Source organism: Panthera leo, chromosome A2, assembly GCF_018350215.1.
Source record: "Panthera leo isolate Ple1 chromosome A2, P.leo_Ple1_pat1.1, whole genome shotgun sequence".
Lineage (NCBI taxonomy): Eukaryota > Metazoa > Chordata > Mammalia > Carnivora > Felidae > Panthera > Panthera leo.
Window position 1 is genome coordinate 9,495,298 of NC_056680.1, and position 20,647 is coordinate 9,515,944.

At 49.0% G+C, this 20,647-nt stretch overlaps 1 protein-coding gene across 1 annotated transcript; it reads right to left on the reverse strand.

Moving 5' to 3' along the window:
- Nucleotides 1–373: 373 nt before the first annotated feature.
- LOC122214034 (voltage-dependent P/Q-type calcium channel subunit alpha-1A-like) lies at nt 374–12,195 on the reverse strand. Its single transcript, XM_042928610.1, has 3 exons — nt 12,065–12,195; nt 9,277–9,416; nt 374–762 (listed from the first exon to the last, which is right to left on the reverse strand). The coding sequence occupies exons 1-3, from the start codon at nt 12,155–12,157 to the stop codon at nt 687–689; spliced, it is 309 nt and encodes a 102-aa protein (XP_042784544.1). The 5' UTR covers nt 12,158–12,195; the 3' UTR covers nt 374–686.
- Nucleotides 12,196–20,647: the final 8,452 nt, after the last annotated feature.

Here is a 20,647-nt window from a genome sequence, read left to right on the forward strand (position 1 = left end):
CGGTCCACAGATTTGTGGATATTTCTGTCAGGTAACAAAACGTCTACTTAATATCAAAGCCGCTTCTAGATGTCTCTTCTGTTATTTGAAGAGAAAAAGCATTCCTAACTGATATACTGGGTTCTAGGAAGAACACGTATCATGCTCATTCCTTGGGAAAAACTCACTAAATGCAAGCAGGTAGAAATGACCTCACTACTGGCCATCACGGGGACGGGACACACGGAAACTTCCGGGTGGCCAAAGATCTATTTCTTGATGTGAACGGTGGTTACGAGAGTGTTTGTTTTACAACAATTACCTTGCGTTACGGTGGTTTGCTGCAGGTAGATTTTATCTTATAACAAAAACATTTTAGTGGTAAAAGAAAAAAAAAAAGAAATGACCTCACTCTTTCATTATTATATTCACCCGGTTTCTTTTTAGATGTGTGCCAATTACATAACAATGATTTTGTGTAAAGTCAGATTCGCAGAAGATGCAATTCTGCTACACACTTTGCAGTTTCCACTTTGGAAACATCCAGGGCTATTTCCTATGAATCAAAACTCATCAGTCCAGTTGACAAAGACCTCAGGCTGATCCCTCCTGTCCACCCAATCTTATAATGGTTGTACCTAACATCCTTGGGATTCCAACCTGCAGCAAAGAAAAGCAGCACCGGCCAGTGCTGGACTTTGAGAGTCTTAGGCTTCCTCCCTGCCTCTGTTCCTGACGCCAGAGTTTCTGTCCTGAAATTCTCTGGGCGGCCTCCAAAGATGCCTGTGAACAGCAATAACAAAACAACCCATGACCGTAAGCACCGACCATGCCTCTTTAGCACCACCTTGACTCCCCAAACCAAAGCTTCTTAGGGTGGAGGGGACTCCTGGGCATGAAGTCTCTGATCCTTTTTAGTCTGGGCTGTCTCCGAAAGAAGTTTTACCCACAGAGGAGCTACACACTTAGGAAATATACTCCAGCTGTCCGGCTCGGTGTGCAACCTGCACAACCATACACGGTAGGCCCGAGAACACAGCCCTGCTCAGACCCCAGCTCGTCTGTACGAACCTGTTCATACGTGTGCCATTTTATTAGCACACAGTAGCTATCAAAGCTGATTCCAAAGGAGTTTGAGTCCATTGAGAACTCAACACATACGACACACTGTAACTCCCGGGGCAGGACCACAGACAGTAAGTAGGCAGACTCATTCTAGCCACAGCACACGTGATAGTTACGTTGACGTTCCAACTGCCCTCCAAAACGGCACCATCTGATCTAGACCAGCCGAGACGCGAGGGCATTTGGGAAGGGGCTTCTGTGCCTCAGCTTATCGCATACCGGAAGTTCCCTCAACATCGGCAGGTTACAGGCACCACTGATTCAGTCATTCTATCAAAAACAGTGAGCGCCTACTGTGTGCCGGGCACTATGCTAGGCACGGGGGAAGAGAACCATGAGCAGAAGAAACCAAATCTCTGTCCTCGGGGAGCTTACCTAGTGGAGGGGACAGGCGGAAAATAAGGAAGTAGAATATCGAGTTTGCCGGCAAGTGACAAGGGCATAGAAAAACAACTGAAGAGAAGAAAGAGGACGGGGAGTGTCTGAAGTGTTGGACTTGTAGATAAGGGGCCAGGGGGATATTGGTGTAAAGTCTTAAAGATGAGGAAATGGATTGAGAAGAGCATGCCAGGCATAAGAACAGCAAGTGCAAAGGCCCTGAGGTGGAGACTGGCCTGAAGTGCTCAAGGAGCAGTGAGGAGCTCGGGGCAGCCGGTGTCAGGTGTGCAAGGGTGGGAGCCGAAGAGGGTGGGAGGTGATGGGGGCAGATCACGCAGATCCTTGTGGGCCGTGGTGAGGACTTTGGCTTTTACACTGAATGAGACAGGAACCAAGAGAAAAACGTGAGCAGAAGAGTGATTGGATCTAAGTTATGTGTTAAGAGGATCCTTCTGGCTGCTTGTGTTGATAACGGGCTGCGGGGGGAGGAGGGCAGAAGCAGAGAGACCCGGGCGGAGGCTGCTACCACCAGCCTGCTGAGAGATGATGAAGGCTTAGCCCAGGTGGGGGCAGCGGGGGTGGAAGAAGACAGAACCTCCTGAATTTTTGCAGCAGGATTGACCATGAGGGAGGAGGTGTCAAGATTTTTAGCCAGAGCTTCTGGAAGGATGGAGCTGCCACCCAATGATATGAAAAGATAGGAAGGGAGATACGAGAAGGATGCCCAGGAATGCAGTTTTGGACATCCTGAGTGTGAGATGCCTGTGGACTCCTCCCCACGTGGGGACTGCGAGAGAGCTCCGGGCAGAAGCCTGAAGTCTGGGGAACATCAGTACAGAAGGTATTTATACCTTTGAGACTGGCTGACATCATCCAGGGGCTTATTATAGCCAGAGAAGTCAAGAAAAACGGGGCATTCGCTTTCCTAGACCCCGTCCTCCCACACCTCAGCCATTCCACTGAGGGAGAAAAGGAGGATCAGGGCTTGACCGGCTCGAGTGTGCGGCGCGCTGTCCAGGGTGCTGAAATCTCTTACTCGCTAAGGCTTCAAACTACTGCTTCAAGACAAGGACTTTGGGCAGATGATCCACGGAATTACAAGGGATGAACTAGAAAGCAAGAAGTCAGCAAAGGGGGCACTGATGAATGGCTGTCACTGTGAGCCACTACGATTCAATCCTGTGGAGGGCCGTTTGAGAGGTTGTAGGACACCTCTGAGTCTTCTCACTGAGCAACGGAGAAGCCAGGGTATTTATACACTGACTCCCTCTCTCGCTGGTTATGGACTGCTCGTGTGGGGGTTAGACGTCTGTCACGTGGGCCCAACAAACCCCTGTGGTGCTGGAGGGGACCCTCCAACAGAGAGGTAGAAAGATGAGCGTGTTGGAGGTACAAAGAAGTGAGCTTGCCCAGGACCCGACCACCACGGGTATACTTGGAGGTGAGTGGGATGAATACAGAGTGGGGCGTTTGTCGTATTTACCACACACCTCCAAAGGAATTGGTTTTAATTTTCTCCCTTCAGTTAATCAACTCCCATTTATGGAGACCATGGAACAGTCCAGGGGCTCAGTTCACGGTATCTGTCACAATGTTGCCTTCTCCAAGCCCTACCACAGCCCAAGAAGGCAGACCCTATCACTACTCCCCCTCTTTCCAGGTGAGAAAACTGAGGTGTAGAGAGATCCACGCACATTCTCGAGTTCATCATCTCATCACAGAGATCCCTCCGACTCTGGAGCCCAGGTCTTAACCATTAGCCTATGCCAGTCTCCCATTTCTGGAAACCTCTTTCGCCCATTTTTTTTTCCCTTGCTACAGTGGAGTCCAAGATGGGGAAGAAAAGCAAAGATGTTCCGGACTTCCCTGGAAAACCTGACTTTAAAGAAACAATGTAGGACTCGAGAAAATGGATCCTGGTTCCAGATCCACCTGAGTTCAAATCTTGGATCTACCACTTTCGAGGTGGGTGAATTGGACAAGGTGTTTAATCTCTTGGAGCCTTAGTTTCTTCATCTGCAAAGTTGGGGGTAATAATGATACTTCATTCAGAGGGTTGTAAGGATTAACTGAGCATATACGCAAGTACAGTATATCATGTAAGTGCCTTCTAAGTTCTAATTTGTCAATGTTGCCATTGCTATTAACAACAGGTATTATGTTCATAAGGATACTGGGCTGTATATAGCTCTTTGAACTTAACTTGGGCGAGGGTCATCCTAGTCTTAGGGCACTGTCCCAGTAGAGTGGTTGAGATCCAATCTACCCTCTACTAGCTGTGGGACCCCTTGCAAGCAGCTGAACCTCTCTGAGCCTCAGGTTCATCTCTAAAAAAGGCTCGTGGAACTGAAATGTGGTAACGCACATAAAATTGTTACTACAGTGAGAGCACATAGTAAGTGCTTAATCATGGCAGCCCGCATCGTTACTACCTCTGTCACTATTATTAGAAGACAGAGAAACTAGCTCCTACCGCTAGGACATGAGGCTGTTCCTGGTGGAACACTGGTTCAGCAAATACCATGACGACCAAATGCTTTGAACAATAAAAAAGATCAACGCTCTCTCAATGCTAAAACTCCGAGGGATAAAAAGCACTTGTGCCACAGGAGGGACTCCTTCGGACACCAAGGGTGACTGACCCACTGGGGGAGAAATTAATGCAGGGGGACATTAAAACAAAACGCAGCTGGTATTTATGGGAGCTGTTTGTTAGCTGGTCTCGGGAGTGCTGATTGTGTCTTACTGTTGTTGTGTTTAGAATGCTGTTTTTATTTTCAGGCAACTCAGAACAGCAACATAGGAGGTGGGAGAAGGAGGAGAAGGTAAAGAGTGGTAACATGCATTTGCTACATTAATCAAAAAGGAAAGACAGTGTGCGGTGTGTGAGTCTGGTCAAGTCATTTTGACCCCTCTGGGCCCTAGTTTCTTCAGCTGTATAAGGAGAAGCTAGGATTACTTTTTGGAGGCTCGCTTTCTGTCTCTCTGGAAAAGGGCCACAGGCTGGGCACTTGGGGGCAGAAGGAGGAAAAAGGCAGAGCTCTGATGGCAGAACCTCAGGAGTGACATTAATCATCTACACCACTCCCACTGCCCCCAAACTGGGGTTCTAGGCTCCTTGACCTGAACATACCTTCTGCTTCTGGAAGTTTCCTGATTTGCCACCATCTCAGTGTGACTTTGGGCAAATTACTTAGCCTCTTGGTGTCTTAACTCCCTCATGAGTGAAATAAAGGGTTTGGACCCGCCAAAGTTCATTGAGTCCCCAAATTCAGTGATGCTATGAAACCAAAGCCAATGTCCTTTCCTGATGGTCCCTGAGCACTTGGGCATTTTTCTCAATTTTGATCCCCAGTGAAACTGCCCAAAGCCTGGGGCAGTTCATAGGACCTTCCAGAAAAGAACCTCCATCTTTACAGAGTCAAAAATGTCAGGGTTGGCAAGGACCCAGAGCTCATCTGTCCCATGCCTTATCTGATGTCAGAGTATCTGTCATAGATTCCTGGACTGTTTGACTATCAATGCCACGGTCCCCAGCTTCATAAACAGCTTAGTGCATTTCCCAGAACCCTCTGATTCTCAGAAGTGTTCCCACTTGCCAGCCATTTATTTTGCTAAACATCTATGCCAGGTACAGTGCTAAGCCTGTGAACGTAAAAACAATTGTCTTCATCCCTACCCTGGTAAGTCTCTTTTGTGAACACACACCCTTGTATTACTTGACCTCCTAGATGTCTATATATATTTGAGCATTACAGTAAAAGCTCTGTCATCTCAGAAATATAGCCAAGCTTCTGAAATTTTCCTCTTACACAGTTTCAATTTAATGACTGGACCTTCAAATACAATAGAAGCACACTTCAAATGGGGGTTGACAAAATTACAAAGTTAGAATGTCTCTGGGGCCTTGAACTCCACAGAACAGACCAAACTCCACGGGGAAGATATTTTCTGCCAAACTACACAAGAAGGCGGCAAAAACCTTCTTAATCCATGAAAAATGAATGGTGTTTTAATGCTGCAGTCTACTTAGAAATGTGAGAAGACAATGAGTTAATCAGAAAGTGCTCGTTAAAGCCACTGTTGTCCCAGCGTCAGATTAATGCACTCGGGTCCCCTCCCCCTGGAATGGGGAACTAAGAGGGTACCGCATTTGCCTGGCGTGGCATTGCAAAGAGAGCTGGGTCTGAGGGGTTTTTAGTCCCCACTCTCTGTTCCATGCTTACAGCCCAACAGGAGACTAAACAGCCCCTTGGAATTTGAAGTAATGAAATTTGAGCTGCGTGCTTGATTTGCAAGAGACAGAACCACTAGACAATAAGAGAGGATGGCTGACTGCTGGAGAAGCAACAGAGAGACAAGCAAGAGAGAGGAAGGCAGGGGAAATAGAGAGGGAAAGGAAAGGTGTTTGAAAGGAACAGAATAGTGGCTCCTGGTGGTGTTAGGAGCAGGACCCCCTGGGAATCTAATGAAAACCACAGGCCAGAAAACTATACACGTACACATAATTTTTGCGTGCAATTTCGGAGGGCTCGTGGATCCCATTAGTTCCTACTACAGACTTCCATCCTTAGGGCCTATCTGTCCGAAGATGGTCCGGATGAAGAATTTCTCCTCTAGAGTCTTAGCAGATGGCAAAAACCAGGGGGGAAAAAGGTCACCTTGTTGTCACAAAGACCCACACCCAAGTGGCTAACTACCTTATCAAACAGCCACCTCTCAACTTAATGACCACTTACTGAGACGTACTAGGCGCTCAATGGTATGTGAGCTTCTTTAGATGTTCCAAGAACCGTGTTATGAAACACCAGGGATTTTTAAGGCTTTTTCCCTGCCAGCAAGGTCAAGCCAGCCCCTGCCAGCAAAAGTCAGCCCCCAGGGAAGCATAAATTGGCACAACCACTTTGCAGAGCCATTTGCCAATGCCTCGTGAAGCTGAGGATACACAGAGTCCACGACTCAGCAACTCCACTCCCAGGTATACGCCCTAGAGAAATCCACTGGCGAGAACGAAGGGACAGCTTGGTTCAAAATAGCCCAAAGCTGGAAACACCCCAAATAGATAAATACATGGTAGAATATTCATACTGGAGAATACTATGCAGCAGTGAAAACAGACGAATGAGACCTAGCCTTGTCAATCAGATTAATCTCGTGTGGAGTGCAGAGGGAAGGCTGGAGAAGGACACATTTACGGAGAAATTTAAAACAGCGCAAAAACAGCACTATATATATTTTCTTATGTGGTCACAACGTAGAACAGGTGCTACCTGTTTCTCACATTCTTTTTTTTTTTTTTTTAAAGCAGGCTTTATGCCCAGCACAGAGCCCAACGTGGGGCTCGGACTCACAACCCTGAGATCAAGACCTGAGCTGAGATCGAGAGTTGGACGCTCAACCAACCGAGCCACCCAGTCGCCCCTATTTTTTATGTCCTTATTTATACGTGTATAAAAGGGCAAATACATATAGACACAAAACTCAGAAAGTGCTTCCGGATGGGGAAGATAAAGTCACCAGGCCAGGGAAGAGAATGCAGGGGACTTACACAGCCCAGCCCCAGGGCCTTTGCATGTGCTATTCCCTCTGCCCGGCACTTTCCTCCTTCAGCCATCCTCAAGGCTCATTCACTCACCAGCTTCAGCTGTTCATTCGAATACTGCCCTCCCCGTGAAGTCTTCCCCGGTTTCCGGCCCTCCTGCCCGTAACACATCCTATCCTTTCTCTGATTTATTTTTTCTCTGTAGCCCTCACTGCCATCTAACACGCCAGACATTTCATTCATTCACTCGTTCATTCGCTTAGTCTTCCTTCACCATTGACCATCTGTTGCACACAAGGAGGGACTTTGATCTGTTTGCTCACTGCTGTGTCCCAGAGCCTGGCGCGTAACAGGTGCACAAAACATACTCCTCGAGTGATTATTCGCGTACGTGAGTATCTGTCATGTTATTCACCACCTTTTGAATACCTGAATATTCAACAACAACAAGAACAAAGTCAGCTGTTAGAATGGTGCACAGATGGATCTCCTAGTAAGCTATGAAAAAGGTGCCCAACACCGTAACGTCTCCCTGGACCCTGTCAAAGTCCCAAGCCACGGGACTGTGGGCACGGCCAACAGAGGCCCCTCAGTGAGCACTCAGGCCCACCAGGGCTGGCCCAGGTCCTCCTAACAGACCACTCACATCCGAACGCCTCTACTGAAACAGCCCAATATTACAAGGCTCCTTTTGGGAAAAGCAACGTTGCTCGGAAACAACAAATGTGCTCAAGACCTGAGCTGCAGGAGCCCAGCCATCGCGGCATGGGTGCTGAGACCCGTGACATCTGCCAGGAGAGACGGGATCTGGAACAGCAGCAGAGCCCAGAGGAGGAATGTTATCTTAGAAGAGAACCATGACCCCACAGAGGAGAGGGGTGACCCCACAGAGGAGAGGGGTGACCCCACAGAGAAGAGTGGTGACCCCACAGAGGCCAGTGGTGACCCCACAGAGAAGAGGGGTGACCCCCAGAGGAGAGGGCTGACCCCACAGAGAAGAGGGGTGACCCCATAGAGGAGAGTGATGACCCCACAGAGGACAGCAGTGACCCCACAGAGGACAGCAGTGAATACGGGTCTTGGAGGACAAGAGCCAGTCTCAGCTTGGAGGAGAGGACCGGGTGGGCCGACGGGCCAGAAATTCGCATGAAACAGCATTGCCTACGCTGGCATCTAATACAGGACTTTCGGGTCCACGACAGAGACTGACCGGCTCCCCACCAAATCAGTCTCCCTTTCCTCCTAAGCGCAGTCTGATGTTTCCCAGCTTCCCCTGCGGTCATGTGTGTCCCGTGAATAAATTCTAGCCGAGAGAATACGAAAGGAAGAGGCAGGTGCCGGGCCCGTAAAACCTCCCAAGTACCCCTGTCCCTGCTTGTTGGTCGTCTGTGCTGTGACGCAGAGAAGCACAGAGTCCTTGGAAGATGTGGGCCAACAATGAGGAGCCTCAGCGTGGCCAGGGCCTGGGTTCCCTCAATCCCTGCTTGGAGGACAGAGCCCTGCCGACAGGGACCAACCACTTGGGACCTTCAGTGAGAAATAAACGTCCGCCGTGTGTAAGACATTACCCAGTTTGTTTTTTTTCCTGTTGCTGTCGTAACAGCTAATGTCGCCTCACAGACGGTCCTTGGAGGAAAGCGTATACACAGTCGCCTTTCAACCACGGTGCGCTATACGCAGGTCTGAAAACCCTTCGGAGGCAGTCACTGTACCTTACCTAGACTGGTTTTCTCCACAGTTCTACCACAAACCGTTGCCCCCAGAAGTCCTCCACAGACATTTACCGGCTGGAAATAAAGACCGCCTCGGAAGAAAGGCGTCGCTAAGTGAGGCGGGAGGACCACGTGCGCGCAATTGTTAAAAACTCGAGTTCTGGTTCAAATTCCAGCTCCGCTGGCTAGGTGATCTTAGGCCAGTTCATAGCTGCGCTTCGGCTCTCTCTGCGGTCACAGGGGAGTATTAAGATTTCCTGATCCATTGGGTCGCCGAGAAGATTGGATGAGAATGCACGTAAAGCTCTTTGGAAGCTGTCAGCTCCTCCTAAGCCCTAATTCTAACTGTAGCCGAAAGCGTCTGCTGTCACAGGCAGCCAGGCTCCAGAGGTGGGTGCGAGAAGGCTCTAGACGCATATTGAAGGAAGAAGAACACGGGGACTCAGCCCTTCCTGAGCCCAGCCCGACACGCCAACCATTATGGGTCCCAAGTCTTCTTAGTTCGAGATAATTCTAAGAGGCACAGCATCCGACACTTACCCTGTTAGCACCACCACGAAGTCCATCACATTCCAACCATTCCTTAAGTAAGAGCCTTTATGGAAGGCAAACCCGAGGGCGATGATTTTAATGCCGGCCTCGAAACAAAAAATTCCAATGAAGTATGGTTCTGTGTCATCCTGGAAGGGAGAGAAGGTCAAGGTCAAGGTCTTTGGCTGGGCAGAGGGTGGGCTGATCAGGGACCCCGCCCACCCGGAGACCTCTGCCCGTTTTCCCTCACCTCTCCTACCCCACCCCTGCACTCACTGCGCCCCAATGCATCCTGCTTGGAGTTCTCTTGCCTGAAGGCTCTTGCAAGGGAAGCCGAAGCATGGAGAAGGCACCCTCCTTCTTTCCCTTCGGCCAGCCTCACCTATCACTTGGCCAAACAGAATTGCTTGCTTGGACCTGTGTTGACGGCCACTGGTCACGTGTTTATTTTTTTTTTTATGATTTTTTTAGTGTTTATTTATTTTTGAGAGACAAAGACAGGGACAGAGTGCGAGGTTGGGGGGGGGAGCGTGGAGAGGAGGAACAGAGAGAGAGGGAGACACAGAATCTGAAACAGGCTCCAGGCTCTGAGCTGTCAGCACAGAGCCCGACGCGGGGCTCGAACTCACGAACCACGAGATCACAGCCTGAGCCGAAGTCGGATGCTTAACTGACTCAACCGCCCAGGCCTCCCTAATTTTGAATTAATTTAAATGAAATCACAAGAGATTCAGCGTCTCAGCCACACTAGCCACGTGCCGGTGACTGCTGTACTGGACAGTGCAGACCCAGAGCACATCCATCACTGCAGAAAATTCTACAGGAAAGGACTGGTTTGGAATGTTTGTCACACGCATCACTCAACACCTTTAAGGCTGGACCCTCTACACCAACCTCACCCCCAAATCTGACATTCGTGATGGTTCTCAGCTGGTATGCACCAGCACAGCTGTTCAGGTTGTGAAAATATTGGAATAACACTTCTGCATTTGCTGGCAAATGGCCAGTGCCCTGGCCACCAGCCCCTCACTAAACCTCCTGCCAGTTCTGGCTTCCAGCTGATAGTCTATAACCTTTGAAATTAAGCTATCATCTCGGCTCCATCAGAGCCCCTACATGGATGTTTTCCAATTTGTTACGAAGTTTCTCAAGCTTCAATCACTTGAATTTTGCCTTCACGATGCTTTCCATATCTCCTTGCCAGGCTACTATTTGCTTCCTATTTTTCCAGTTGACTCTTTTTGCTTAGCTTCATCTTAAGCAAAACCAAAAAAAAAAAAAAAAAAAAAAAAAGTCCTGAAATCATAGGTTTGCCGGGTTAGTGATATTTTTTTTAGAATACACATGATAATTCATAACTATTAAAATTTAGATGTCTTGAGACCCATCCATACTTTGTGGATTAGGAATGAGTAGATTCTTACATCCCCCTACCTACCCTTGAGTCATTACGGTGGTTCTGGAAAGGTGACAGAAAGGAAAGAAGTCTCTTTCACTGCACTGTGAGAATGCCAGGAGAGGAACCAGCGGGCTCGGGGATGGGTAAGGGGATCGAGAAGGATCTCGGTGCTAGTTTACAGCTCCGCAGAATTACCAAATGAGTAACTTTTTTTTTTTTTTTTAACCCCCAGAGCTGGCATCCATGATAGGAAACACAGAGGACAGAAGAACAAAGCCAAATGACATCATATACAAACAACCAGGCTAACATCAGAATGTGGGACGTTCCTTAGGGCAATCAGACTAGTTTCTGCAATAAGTCAAGGGTAGGAGGGAAAAAAAATAATGGCTTTAGATTAAAAGGCTTAAGCGATGTTACAAAATCCAGTCCCCGCTTGGATCCTGGTTTGAACAAACCAACTGCAAGATGCTATTTCTGAGACGATCGCAAAAATTCGATTCCTGACTGGTCTTAGATGATTCCAAGGAACCACTGTAAATCACGTTGGGTGTAAAAATGTCACTGTGGTAATGTAAGAAAATGCCCATATTTTTAGCAATGCAAGACTTCAATGAATTGACAAGCTGTCTGGGATTTGCCTTAAAATATTTTGGCCAGGAGAGGTGCCTGGGTGGCTCAGTCGAGTAAGCGTGCAACTTCAGCTCAGGTCATGATCTCATGGTTTTTGAGTTTGAGCCCCACATGAGGCTCTGTGCTGACGGCTCGGAGCCTGGAGCCTGCAGCCTGCTTCGGATCCTGTGTTTCCCTCTCTCTGCCCCTCCCCCGCTTGCGCTCTGTCTCTCTCTGTCTCTCAAAAATAAATAAACGTTGAAAAAATAAAAAATATATATGTATATATACATATACACACACGCACACGTATATATATACATACGTGTGCGTGTGTATATATATATATATTGGCCAGAAAAGACAAAACCGATGAAATGAAAGGGGACAGAGGACACGAATAAGGCAAAATCTTGACAACTGTGGATCTGGGTGATGGGTTCATGGAGGGGTTCATTGTACCGTTCTCTCCATTTCCACATACAGTCGATCTTTTTCACAAGAATTCTGTTTCTCATACAATGTTCCTGTGGCCAGCGTGAACATCCGTCACCCGCTGCCCTCCTGGCTGGCACCAGGTTTTTCAGGTCTGGGGGGTGAGGAGCGAAGGCATCGTGCTCCCCAGATTATCGGTGTTCACGAATTTAGGGGCCCCGGGTGGGAGGCTCACGATCCAGCTCCTGACTCCGAGTCCGAGAGCCCGCTCTGCCCTCTGCTCCCGCGGCCACAGCAACTTGCCTCTCAAGCGAAAGAGAGACCCCCTCAAGACAGGGAGACATCACTCACCAGTCGTTCAGACATGGGGGTCTTGTCATCGTCAGGCAGGTGCTGCTCCAGGGCAAGGACAATGCAGTTTGCTATGATGGTGGCTAAAATCATATATTCAAAGGGAGTACAGAGGAATTAAGGAAAATCCTTCCAACTTGTTGAGGTGCACAGCAAAACTCGGCAGAAGGTCAGGGGGGGTCCCCATACGCCCCCTGCCCCCTCCCCCATTCTCAACACCCCCCCACACACACACCAGCGCAGAGCATTTGTTACACTCGATACACTGACGCATCATTATCACCCCGAGTCCAGAGCTTACGTCACGGTTCACTCTCGGCGCCGAGCATTCAGGAGGTCTGGACAAGTATACAATGACACGTATCCACCGTGAGATGTCCTACGGAGTAGTTTCCCTGCTCTAAAAACCCAGCAGGTAAGTCTGTGAGAAAAACGCAGACGTGATTCCTCTACCGCACCTCCAACATCCAACGAACAAATATTAATTCAGCACCCACTAGGTGCCAAGCTCTGTTCTGGGCAGTGGGGACACACCTTATAGCCAAACAGACAAAAATCTCTGCCCTTGGGCCACCCGAGTGGCTCAGTCAGTTAAGCATCGGATTCTTGACCTCGGCTCAGGTCATGATCTCACGGTTCATGGGATCGAGCCCTGTGTCGGGCTCTGTGCTGACAGCACGGAGCCTGCTTGGGGTTTTCTCTCTCCCTCCCTCTCTGCCACCTCCCCTGCTTGCATTGTCTCTCTCTCTCAAAATAAATAAATACACCCCCCAAAAAAATTACAGTAGTCAGGTCTGACACCGAAAGCGTGAGTTAACAAAAGAAAATACCGATAAACCAGACTTCATCAAAATTAAAAACTTTTGTGCATCAAAGGGCATTATCAGGAAAGTGAAAAGGCGATGCACAGAATGAGAGAAAATACTTGCAAATCGTATCTCTGATAAGGGTCTGGTATCCAGAATATATAAAGAACAATCACAACTCAACAACAAAAAGACAAAACAGTCCCATTAAATAACGGGCAAGTGGCCTGAAGACATATTTCTCCAAAGAAGATATTTAAATAGCCAATCAGCACAGAAAAAGATACTCAATATCCTCAGCTGTTAGGGAACTGCCAATCTAAACGCAATGAAATACTGCTCCATAGCCACTAGAGGAAAAAAAACACAACAGAACAGACCAGAATCAGTAAGTGTTGGCAAGGATGTGCGAAACTGGAACTTCTGTGCTTGGCTGTTGGGCATGTAGAGTGGTGCAGGCTTTTTAGAGACAACCGTTTGGTGGTTCCTCAAAAAAGATGTACGGAATGACCGTAGGATCCAGCAATATATGTCCTGGGGACACACCCCGGAGGATAGCAAACAGGGCACCGAAAGGCACGCTCATGGCAGCAATATTCTCAAGGGCCAAGAGGTGGCAACAACCCCCACGTCCCTCGGTGGATGAACGGGAGAACACAACGTGGTCTGTCCCCGCAGCAGGATATTACTCCGCCATAAAAACGAAGTGGTAATACACGCCACAGTGTGGACGGACCTCAAAACCGTAAATGCGGTGTGAAAGAAGCCGGACGCAAGAGACCGCGCGGTGTATGATTTTGCGCAAGTAAAACGTCCAGAACAGGCAAGTCGATGGAGTCAGGAAGTAGACCAGTGGTGGCCAAAAGCTGGGGGAAGGGGTTGGGGAGTGACTGCTTATTGGTTTGGAACTAGACAGATCATGTCCAAGAAACACTACGAACATACTAAATGCCACTGAATTCGTCACTTAAAAATGGTTAATACGGTCCTGTGAATTTCACCTCAATACAAAAAAAAACCACAAAAAACCAATATGGTGGTCAGGGCAGGTGTCTGAGAAGCCGACCTTTCAAGATCTGACAGAGGGAAGGGGTAGTCCACGCGGCTATTTCCAGAGGTACAGACTGTCCAGGCACAAACTCCTTCCTGCATCGCGGGGACGCTCCTCTGGGTTGACGAGGCCGCCAGAGTCCCGCTGGAGCGTCTGTACTTGGGGAGGGTCTGTCCTGCTCTGTTCACATTAAGGCCTGATCTGCTGATCAGGCGGTGAGCCGGAATGTCTCGTCTCCCTCCCCGCCTCATGCCAGACCCACAGAGGCACCCCCTGACCAATCTCTGAGAAGTGGGTTACAAGCGGGTCACGTGTAAGGAAACGGGACGTCGGTGGGGAAAGCCACAGGGTGTCGGTTACTCTGGGGCAGAGGTCCCCTACCTGCGGTTCACTGCAGGGCGATGAGTAGAGCCCTGGCCTCCACCCACCGGATGCCAGGAGCATCCCCCCCTCTCCAGCTATGACAACCAAAAATGATCTCCAGATAGTGCCAAGTGTCCCCCGGGAACACGGAAACCCACTGTTCTGCAGAAGGATCAAAGAGCAGGTGTTGGTGAGGTTGGTCCCATGAAACCGCTGGGCTCCTCCCAGTTTTCTATGTTGGAAGCTTAACTTGCCTCGTTCCCTCTTTGGGCCCTGAAGTTAGGTCTGGCATTTGGGGAGCTCCACAAAACCAAGGGATCTTATAGGTTGGACTCACTTCCCAGGTGGGGAGAAGAAAGTCGGAAACAGACAACCCGAGAGCAAGAGTCTAAGAAAACCAGGAAAACCAGGCCTTCTTTGTCACCAGCCTCGGCCTTTGCCTCCTGCTCACAGCGGCTGAGCTGCGCTCCGTGCACACTCTGAAAAGCAAATCTGACGCCAACAAAAGCCGGCCCTGCCGACGAGCGCCTCTGATTGGCTTCCTGCCTCCGAGCTGACAGTCATTAGGAGCACAGAGAACAAAGCTGGGCTGTGTTGCACAAATACTCCATTCTGCCTCACCCTGCAGCCCAGAAAATAAGAGACAATATTTGTATACAGAGAAGCAACGCCAAGCCCTTCCCTGGCCTCCCCTCGCTGAGGCTTCTGAAGCCATGATTTGAATCTGATGATTTCCCTTCCCTTCCCCGCCAACTAGCTCCTTGCCCGCTTCGGCACGGAGCTGCCGGCTCCCTCCTGGCGGGGAGCGGGGGAGGGGGTACGTGGCCTCCTGCCCCTTAACAGCTGGGATGTGACTTCCTTTCCATCAGACTTGAGCTGAGGTTCCAGGAAGAGTCCCAGAAGACTGGCAGCAAGCAGCATCTTCCTGGGCTGCGTTATCAGGGTTTCAATTGCCCAGTGTCGCCTGAATTTCAGACCCGGGGCCCGCTGGGTATGGTGATGAAGCCTTAGTCAGCATGGGGGAGAAGAGGAGGAGGCTGCCCGCTCCTACCTTATTTCTGTTTCTTATTTCTGGTCCAACGTGGCAGTACTGGGTGTCAGGTGTTACCTCCTTCCCCCTCCACGCACACACAGGCCCCGCCAACGTCCACAGACCTGCCCCAGAAGGGACCCCGCGACGCTGACCTTATACCCTCGCCGGCTGCCTCCTTCGGGAATGCAAAGTCTCGGGCCCCTCGCTGACCTGCTGAGTCAGAATCTGCATTTTAGCAACACCTTCCCGGGGTGGGGAGGGGGTCTGTGTGCACACTGAAGTTTGGGAAATGCTGCCCTAGATCTATTTCAGAGGTGGGAGGGGAAAGGTAACTGTGGTTCTGAGTCATCCCCAAAGAGGTGGGGGCTCCTCTTTCTCCTCCACTTTCTGACCCCAGGAGGAGAGTTCAGGAGTCCTGGACCAGCCTTCCGCTCTCACCCAGGCTACGGGGGCTGGTAAGAAACCCCAGATCTTGATGACAGAACAGCAGCACTGAAATGGGACAAGCATGCAACAAAGAAAACTCCAGCTTAACTGACATGGAAGGACTCACAGCGTTCCCACGGCCCCCATCTCACTCAGAAGAAGAGCCAGTCCTGCCGGTAGCCAGTGAGACCCCGCATCACCTCCCCGCATCACCTCCCCGCTCTCATCTCCTTCCATCTCCCCTTGTTCCGCCAGCTGCAGCCACAGTGGCCCTCCTCCGTGTTCCCCAAACCCCAGCCACGTTCCACCGCAGGACCTTTGTACCTGCTGTCCTCTCTCCTGGAATAGGCTTTCCCCACAGACCCAAATGGTTCCCTCCCTCACTTCTTTCAGGTCTTTCCTCAAAGGCTGCATCCCCACTGAGGACTTAACCCCCTTGCCCTGCTTCCCCCCCGCCCCTTGGCCCCGGTCCCCAGTCAAACATCTGCTCTGTTTGCCTTCTTTATCTTGTTCACCGTTTGTCTGCCTTACTAGACTCGATGGCAGCAGAGATTTTTGTCTACTTTGCTCACGGCTTGGTTCTCAGCACCTAAGAGAGCGTCTGCTTTATAGTAGGTGCTCAATAAACACCTGTATGAGGAAGAAAAGGTGGGTAGGTCCTGGTCTTTGCATCTCTCCCCCCACTTCATTGCATGCCAAGTCTCGATGGGCACGTTAGGCACACAATCAGCTTCTTGAAATATGCACTGATGTGGCTGGCATGCAGACACAAAGATGGGGCTCTGGGCTCTCGGCACGGCAGCAGATGCCTTGCCCCAGGCAGAAGTCAAAGGTAGTCCAGGCAGGGGGAGGTGAGGTTTTCTCAGCCCAACCCCAAGTCGTGCCCGATCCTCCCAATTTAGAAAGCCTGGGTTCTAACTCACAGCTGCGGTGAGCAATGCCTCTGCTCGCTGCGCTGAGCCTTCCTGCTCCCCGATTGGTTCGGGGAGAAAGCACCTGTGTCAGCGGGATCCAGAATAATCAGCCAGCCAGCCGAAGAGGCCAAGGCGGGCGGGGCGGGTAGCTGGGGGGTGGGGGGAACGTGGGGAGAGGAGATGAAAGGAGAGAAGCATCCCTGATGGGAGGAAAAGCTGGCTCCTGAAATGGCTTGTGGAAGTCAGGATAGCAAACAGCCCTGGAGGCAAGGGCAGATACACAAAGCTCCGCCCACAATTAGATTGATCAGGACCCACAGAGGCCCCAGCAAGGGGCTGCGTGTGACACTGGAAATGACCAAGTGATTCTTCCCAGGGAAGAAGGGCTGCGTCTGCTAACAGGAGCTGCTCTTGGGGTCCAGAACATCAAGGAAAATCAATCTGCAAAGTGTAGGCCTGGCTGAGGGTTCCAGCCCCTTAGCAAAACCTTGCAGAATGTCTAAGTCGTTCACTCTTCTCTTTGTGAGGCCCCATCCCTATCTCATTCCCAGCCTCCTGTGGTGGTTGTGAAAATCAAATCAGGTTTGTTAACTCATCAAGACCTTTTCTCTACGACGGGGTCTGCCTGATGTTCTGAGGAAACAGATATTTCAGTTAGTCAACCAAGCAGTTGAACTTGTGTGGAGAAGCCAAAGAGACCTTATTTTCATGTTCGTTCCGTGCTCATCACAATTATCAGGAAAAGAGCGGGGGGTACCAGGGTGCTCGATGTATGGGTTTAGGACATATTCCTTGCTTCGCTAAACAAATGCCACCATTTAACTCGGCAATATGATAAACTATTATGGGGCCATTAACAGGCACAACAACCATAATTACAGCTGCTGTTTATCGAGCGCTTCACTGGGCAGACACCGTGCTAAGCACTTTACACTCGTTTCAGTTAATTCTTTGCAACAATTCTACAAGGTGGGTTCTGTTGCAAGCCCCATTTTCCAGATAGGGAGATCAAGGCTCAGGGAGGTTAAATAAATTGCTCAAGATCACACAGGCTATACCGGAAGAGCTAAGGGCTCACCCCAAGATCTATGCTTGTAAGCTGGTGGTCCCCAAAGACCACTCAGCTGCTTACCCTTATTAGAAGAGGGATAGTTTTGTCTTTATTTGAAAACTGGAGTTGGGGCACACCTGGGGCCTTAACCATATGGATGAGACCAATGGATTAGACCTCACCTGCGTCCCAACGGCCACCATTTAACGTAGTAACGATCAACTATTGCATGCTAATCCATGCCCTCAGAAACCTATCCCAAGTGGGTTAGATTAATGAAAATTTTAACCTCCAATACCCCAAAGAGTCTCCAGTTCTCAGACACAGGGTTCAAAGTCTCCAACGCACAGTACCAACCAAAAATCAAGCCTAGGAAAGGGCGTTACACCAGCTGATCAGCTTGAGACTCTAGTGGCGAGGACGCATTAACAAGGGCAACTCTGGGTACTGCCCGGGATGTTTTCAGCACCGCGGCCAGCGACAAGCGGTGAAGTTTAATTTCACATCCACCCCAGACAGTACAAGCCTGGGGCAGAGCAAGGAAACCCAGCGTCAAGTATTAACACTCTGTGACATTTGTAAAGATCTACATTTCACATCTGGGGTAGAGACAGAAAAAAAAAAAAAAAAAAAGATTCATTATGTCACCAGGAAAATCAGATGAAGAGAAAATTAAAAACCCAACACCAAATAGGTGTGATGTGTCATTTTTTTAAGTTTATTTATTTTGAGAGAAGGAGGGGAGGAGGGGCAGAGAGAGAGACAGAGAGAGAGAGAATCCCAAGCAGGCTCTGCACTGCCAGCACACAGCCCAACATGGGGACTGAACTCACAACCGTCATGACAGTATCATGACCTGAGAAATCAAGAGACGGACACTTAACTGAATGAGCCACCCAGGTGCCCCTGTTTTTCTAAATATTATCTAAGGATTCTCAACACGTTGGTTCCAAAAAGAGAAGTCTACCCAGGGCAGCTGGATCATGCTTCTGCTCAGAAAACTGGAAATACATGCACGAGAAATCGTAGAGCAGAGTGATTAAAAGGGTTTGGGAGTCAGACGTGGTTTGGAGATTTATCTTCCTTCTCTGAGCCTCAGTTTCCTCACTCATAAAATACAAAATGTAGTGCCTACCTCATAGGGCTGCGTGAGAACAGAATGAGTGGACACGGACAATACACTTAGAACAGGACCTGGCATTGCAGTACGTGCTCAATAAACGTTGAGTGTTTAGTTACAATTTACTCTGGTTCCTGCAATGGAATTTAATATTAAGAAAACTTAACATGTTTACAAAAGCAGAAGATGGGGTGCATCTCATTGTGATCGTGCAATCGATGCTTAAGTTAGTATTTTTACCGTAGGGGCACCTGGGTGGCTGAGTCAGTTGAGCGCCCGACTTCGGCTCGGGTCATGATCTCACGGCTCGTGAGTTCGAGCCCCGTGTCGGGCTCTGTGCGGACAGCTCGGAGCCTGGAGCCTGCTTCCGATTCTGTGTCTCCCTCTCTCTCTGCCCCTAACCCACTCGCGTTCTGTCTCTGTCTCTCTCAAAAATAAATAAACGTTTAAAAAAATTTTTTTTAATTATTGTTTTTACTACAATTGCAGCGACCAGTATTATAAGCCTTTCCTGGTCCTTTCTACCCATGTAAGTCTCGGTCTCTTCCCTTCACTGGAGGCCATCAACACCTACTCTCATCATGGGATTATACAATGTGACTTTGTGTGTGTGTCTGGTGTCCTTCATTCAGCGTCATGTTTCTGTGTGTCCCAGCACTTTGTTCCTTTTTACAGCTGACTAGTATTCCTTTGTAAGGATGCGCAGTGCAATTCCTTTATCCATTCACCCACCGATGGCTGTTCCAATCTCTTGGCTACCCAAAATAAGTAAATTAATAGAGACAAAACGCAGATTCACATTTGCCAGGAGGTGAGGGAAGCAACTGCCTGATGGGAACAGGATTTCCTTTTCAGGGTGGTGATTCGGAACAATGAGAATATACTAAATGCCACTGAACTATTCACTTTAAAATGTTTAATTACATTACATGATAGAATTTCTCAACAATTTCTTCCATTTGTAAAAAAAAAAAAAAAAAAGAAAGAAAAGAAAAGAAAAGAAAAAAGAAAAAACCAAAAAAAAAAGTCTTGCTGGTTTGCTCCTTTTCTTGCTCCTAGATTCTCCGAGGTTCCGCGATAATGTGTTTACGTGCTCATTCTCTCCTCTGAGCCATGAACTATGAACAGAAACCCCACCCAGACAGCCTTCAAGATCGTTCTTTTTAAATAACAAATGGGTTCAGTTATAAAAGGAATACGTGCTTATTGGGTTTTTTTTTCCATTTTACAATTTATACCGTGTCATTTAAAAAGTGAAGAGCCCGTACCTAAGCCCACTGGCCACAGATAGCCCACCACTAGCAATTTGCTGCTTATTTTTCAGATTTTTCCCTACACGCATTCTTTACACTGCCTGCCGTCTCTTCCTGAGTTACTCTTCCCCTAAATACGGGCAGGGCTCATTCCCTTGCATCCATCAGGTGGTACAAAAACATCTTCCCAGCGAGGTTTCCCTGGGCTCCCAGATCTGAAGTCTCCGCCCGGCCAACATCACCATCCCTCTTCCCTCTTTGTTTTTTGCTGTTTTTTATTTTTTTAGCAACTTATCGCTTCAAACTACACATTTTATTTATTTGTCTTACTGCCTCGGTCTCTTACTGGAACATCAGCCCCTTCGGGGGCTTGTTCTCAGCTGGCTCCCCAGCATCTAGGGCCCATCACACACCAAGCGCTCGATAAATACTACCGAATGAGTGAAAACAAACGTACGACATTGCATTTTCCCCTTTTATAAAAACGGGATGGTGCTACGCAAATTCCACCACTTGCCGCGCCCCTCACCACACTGGACACATTTTTCCCTGTTGGTACATTGGCT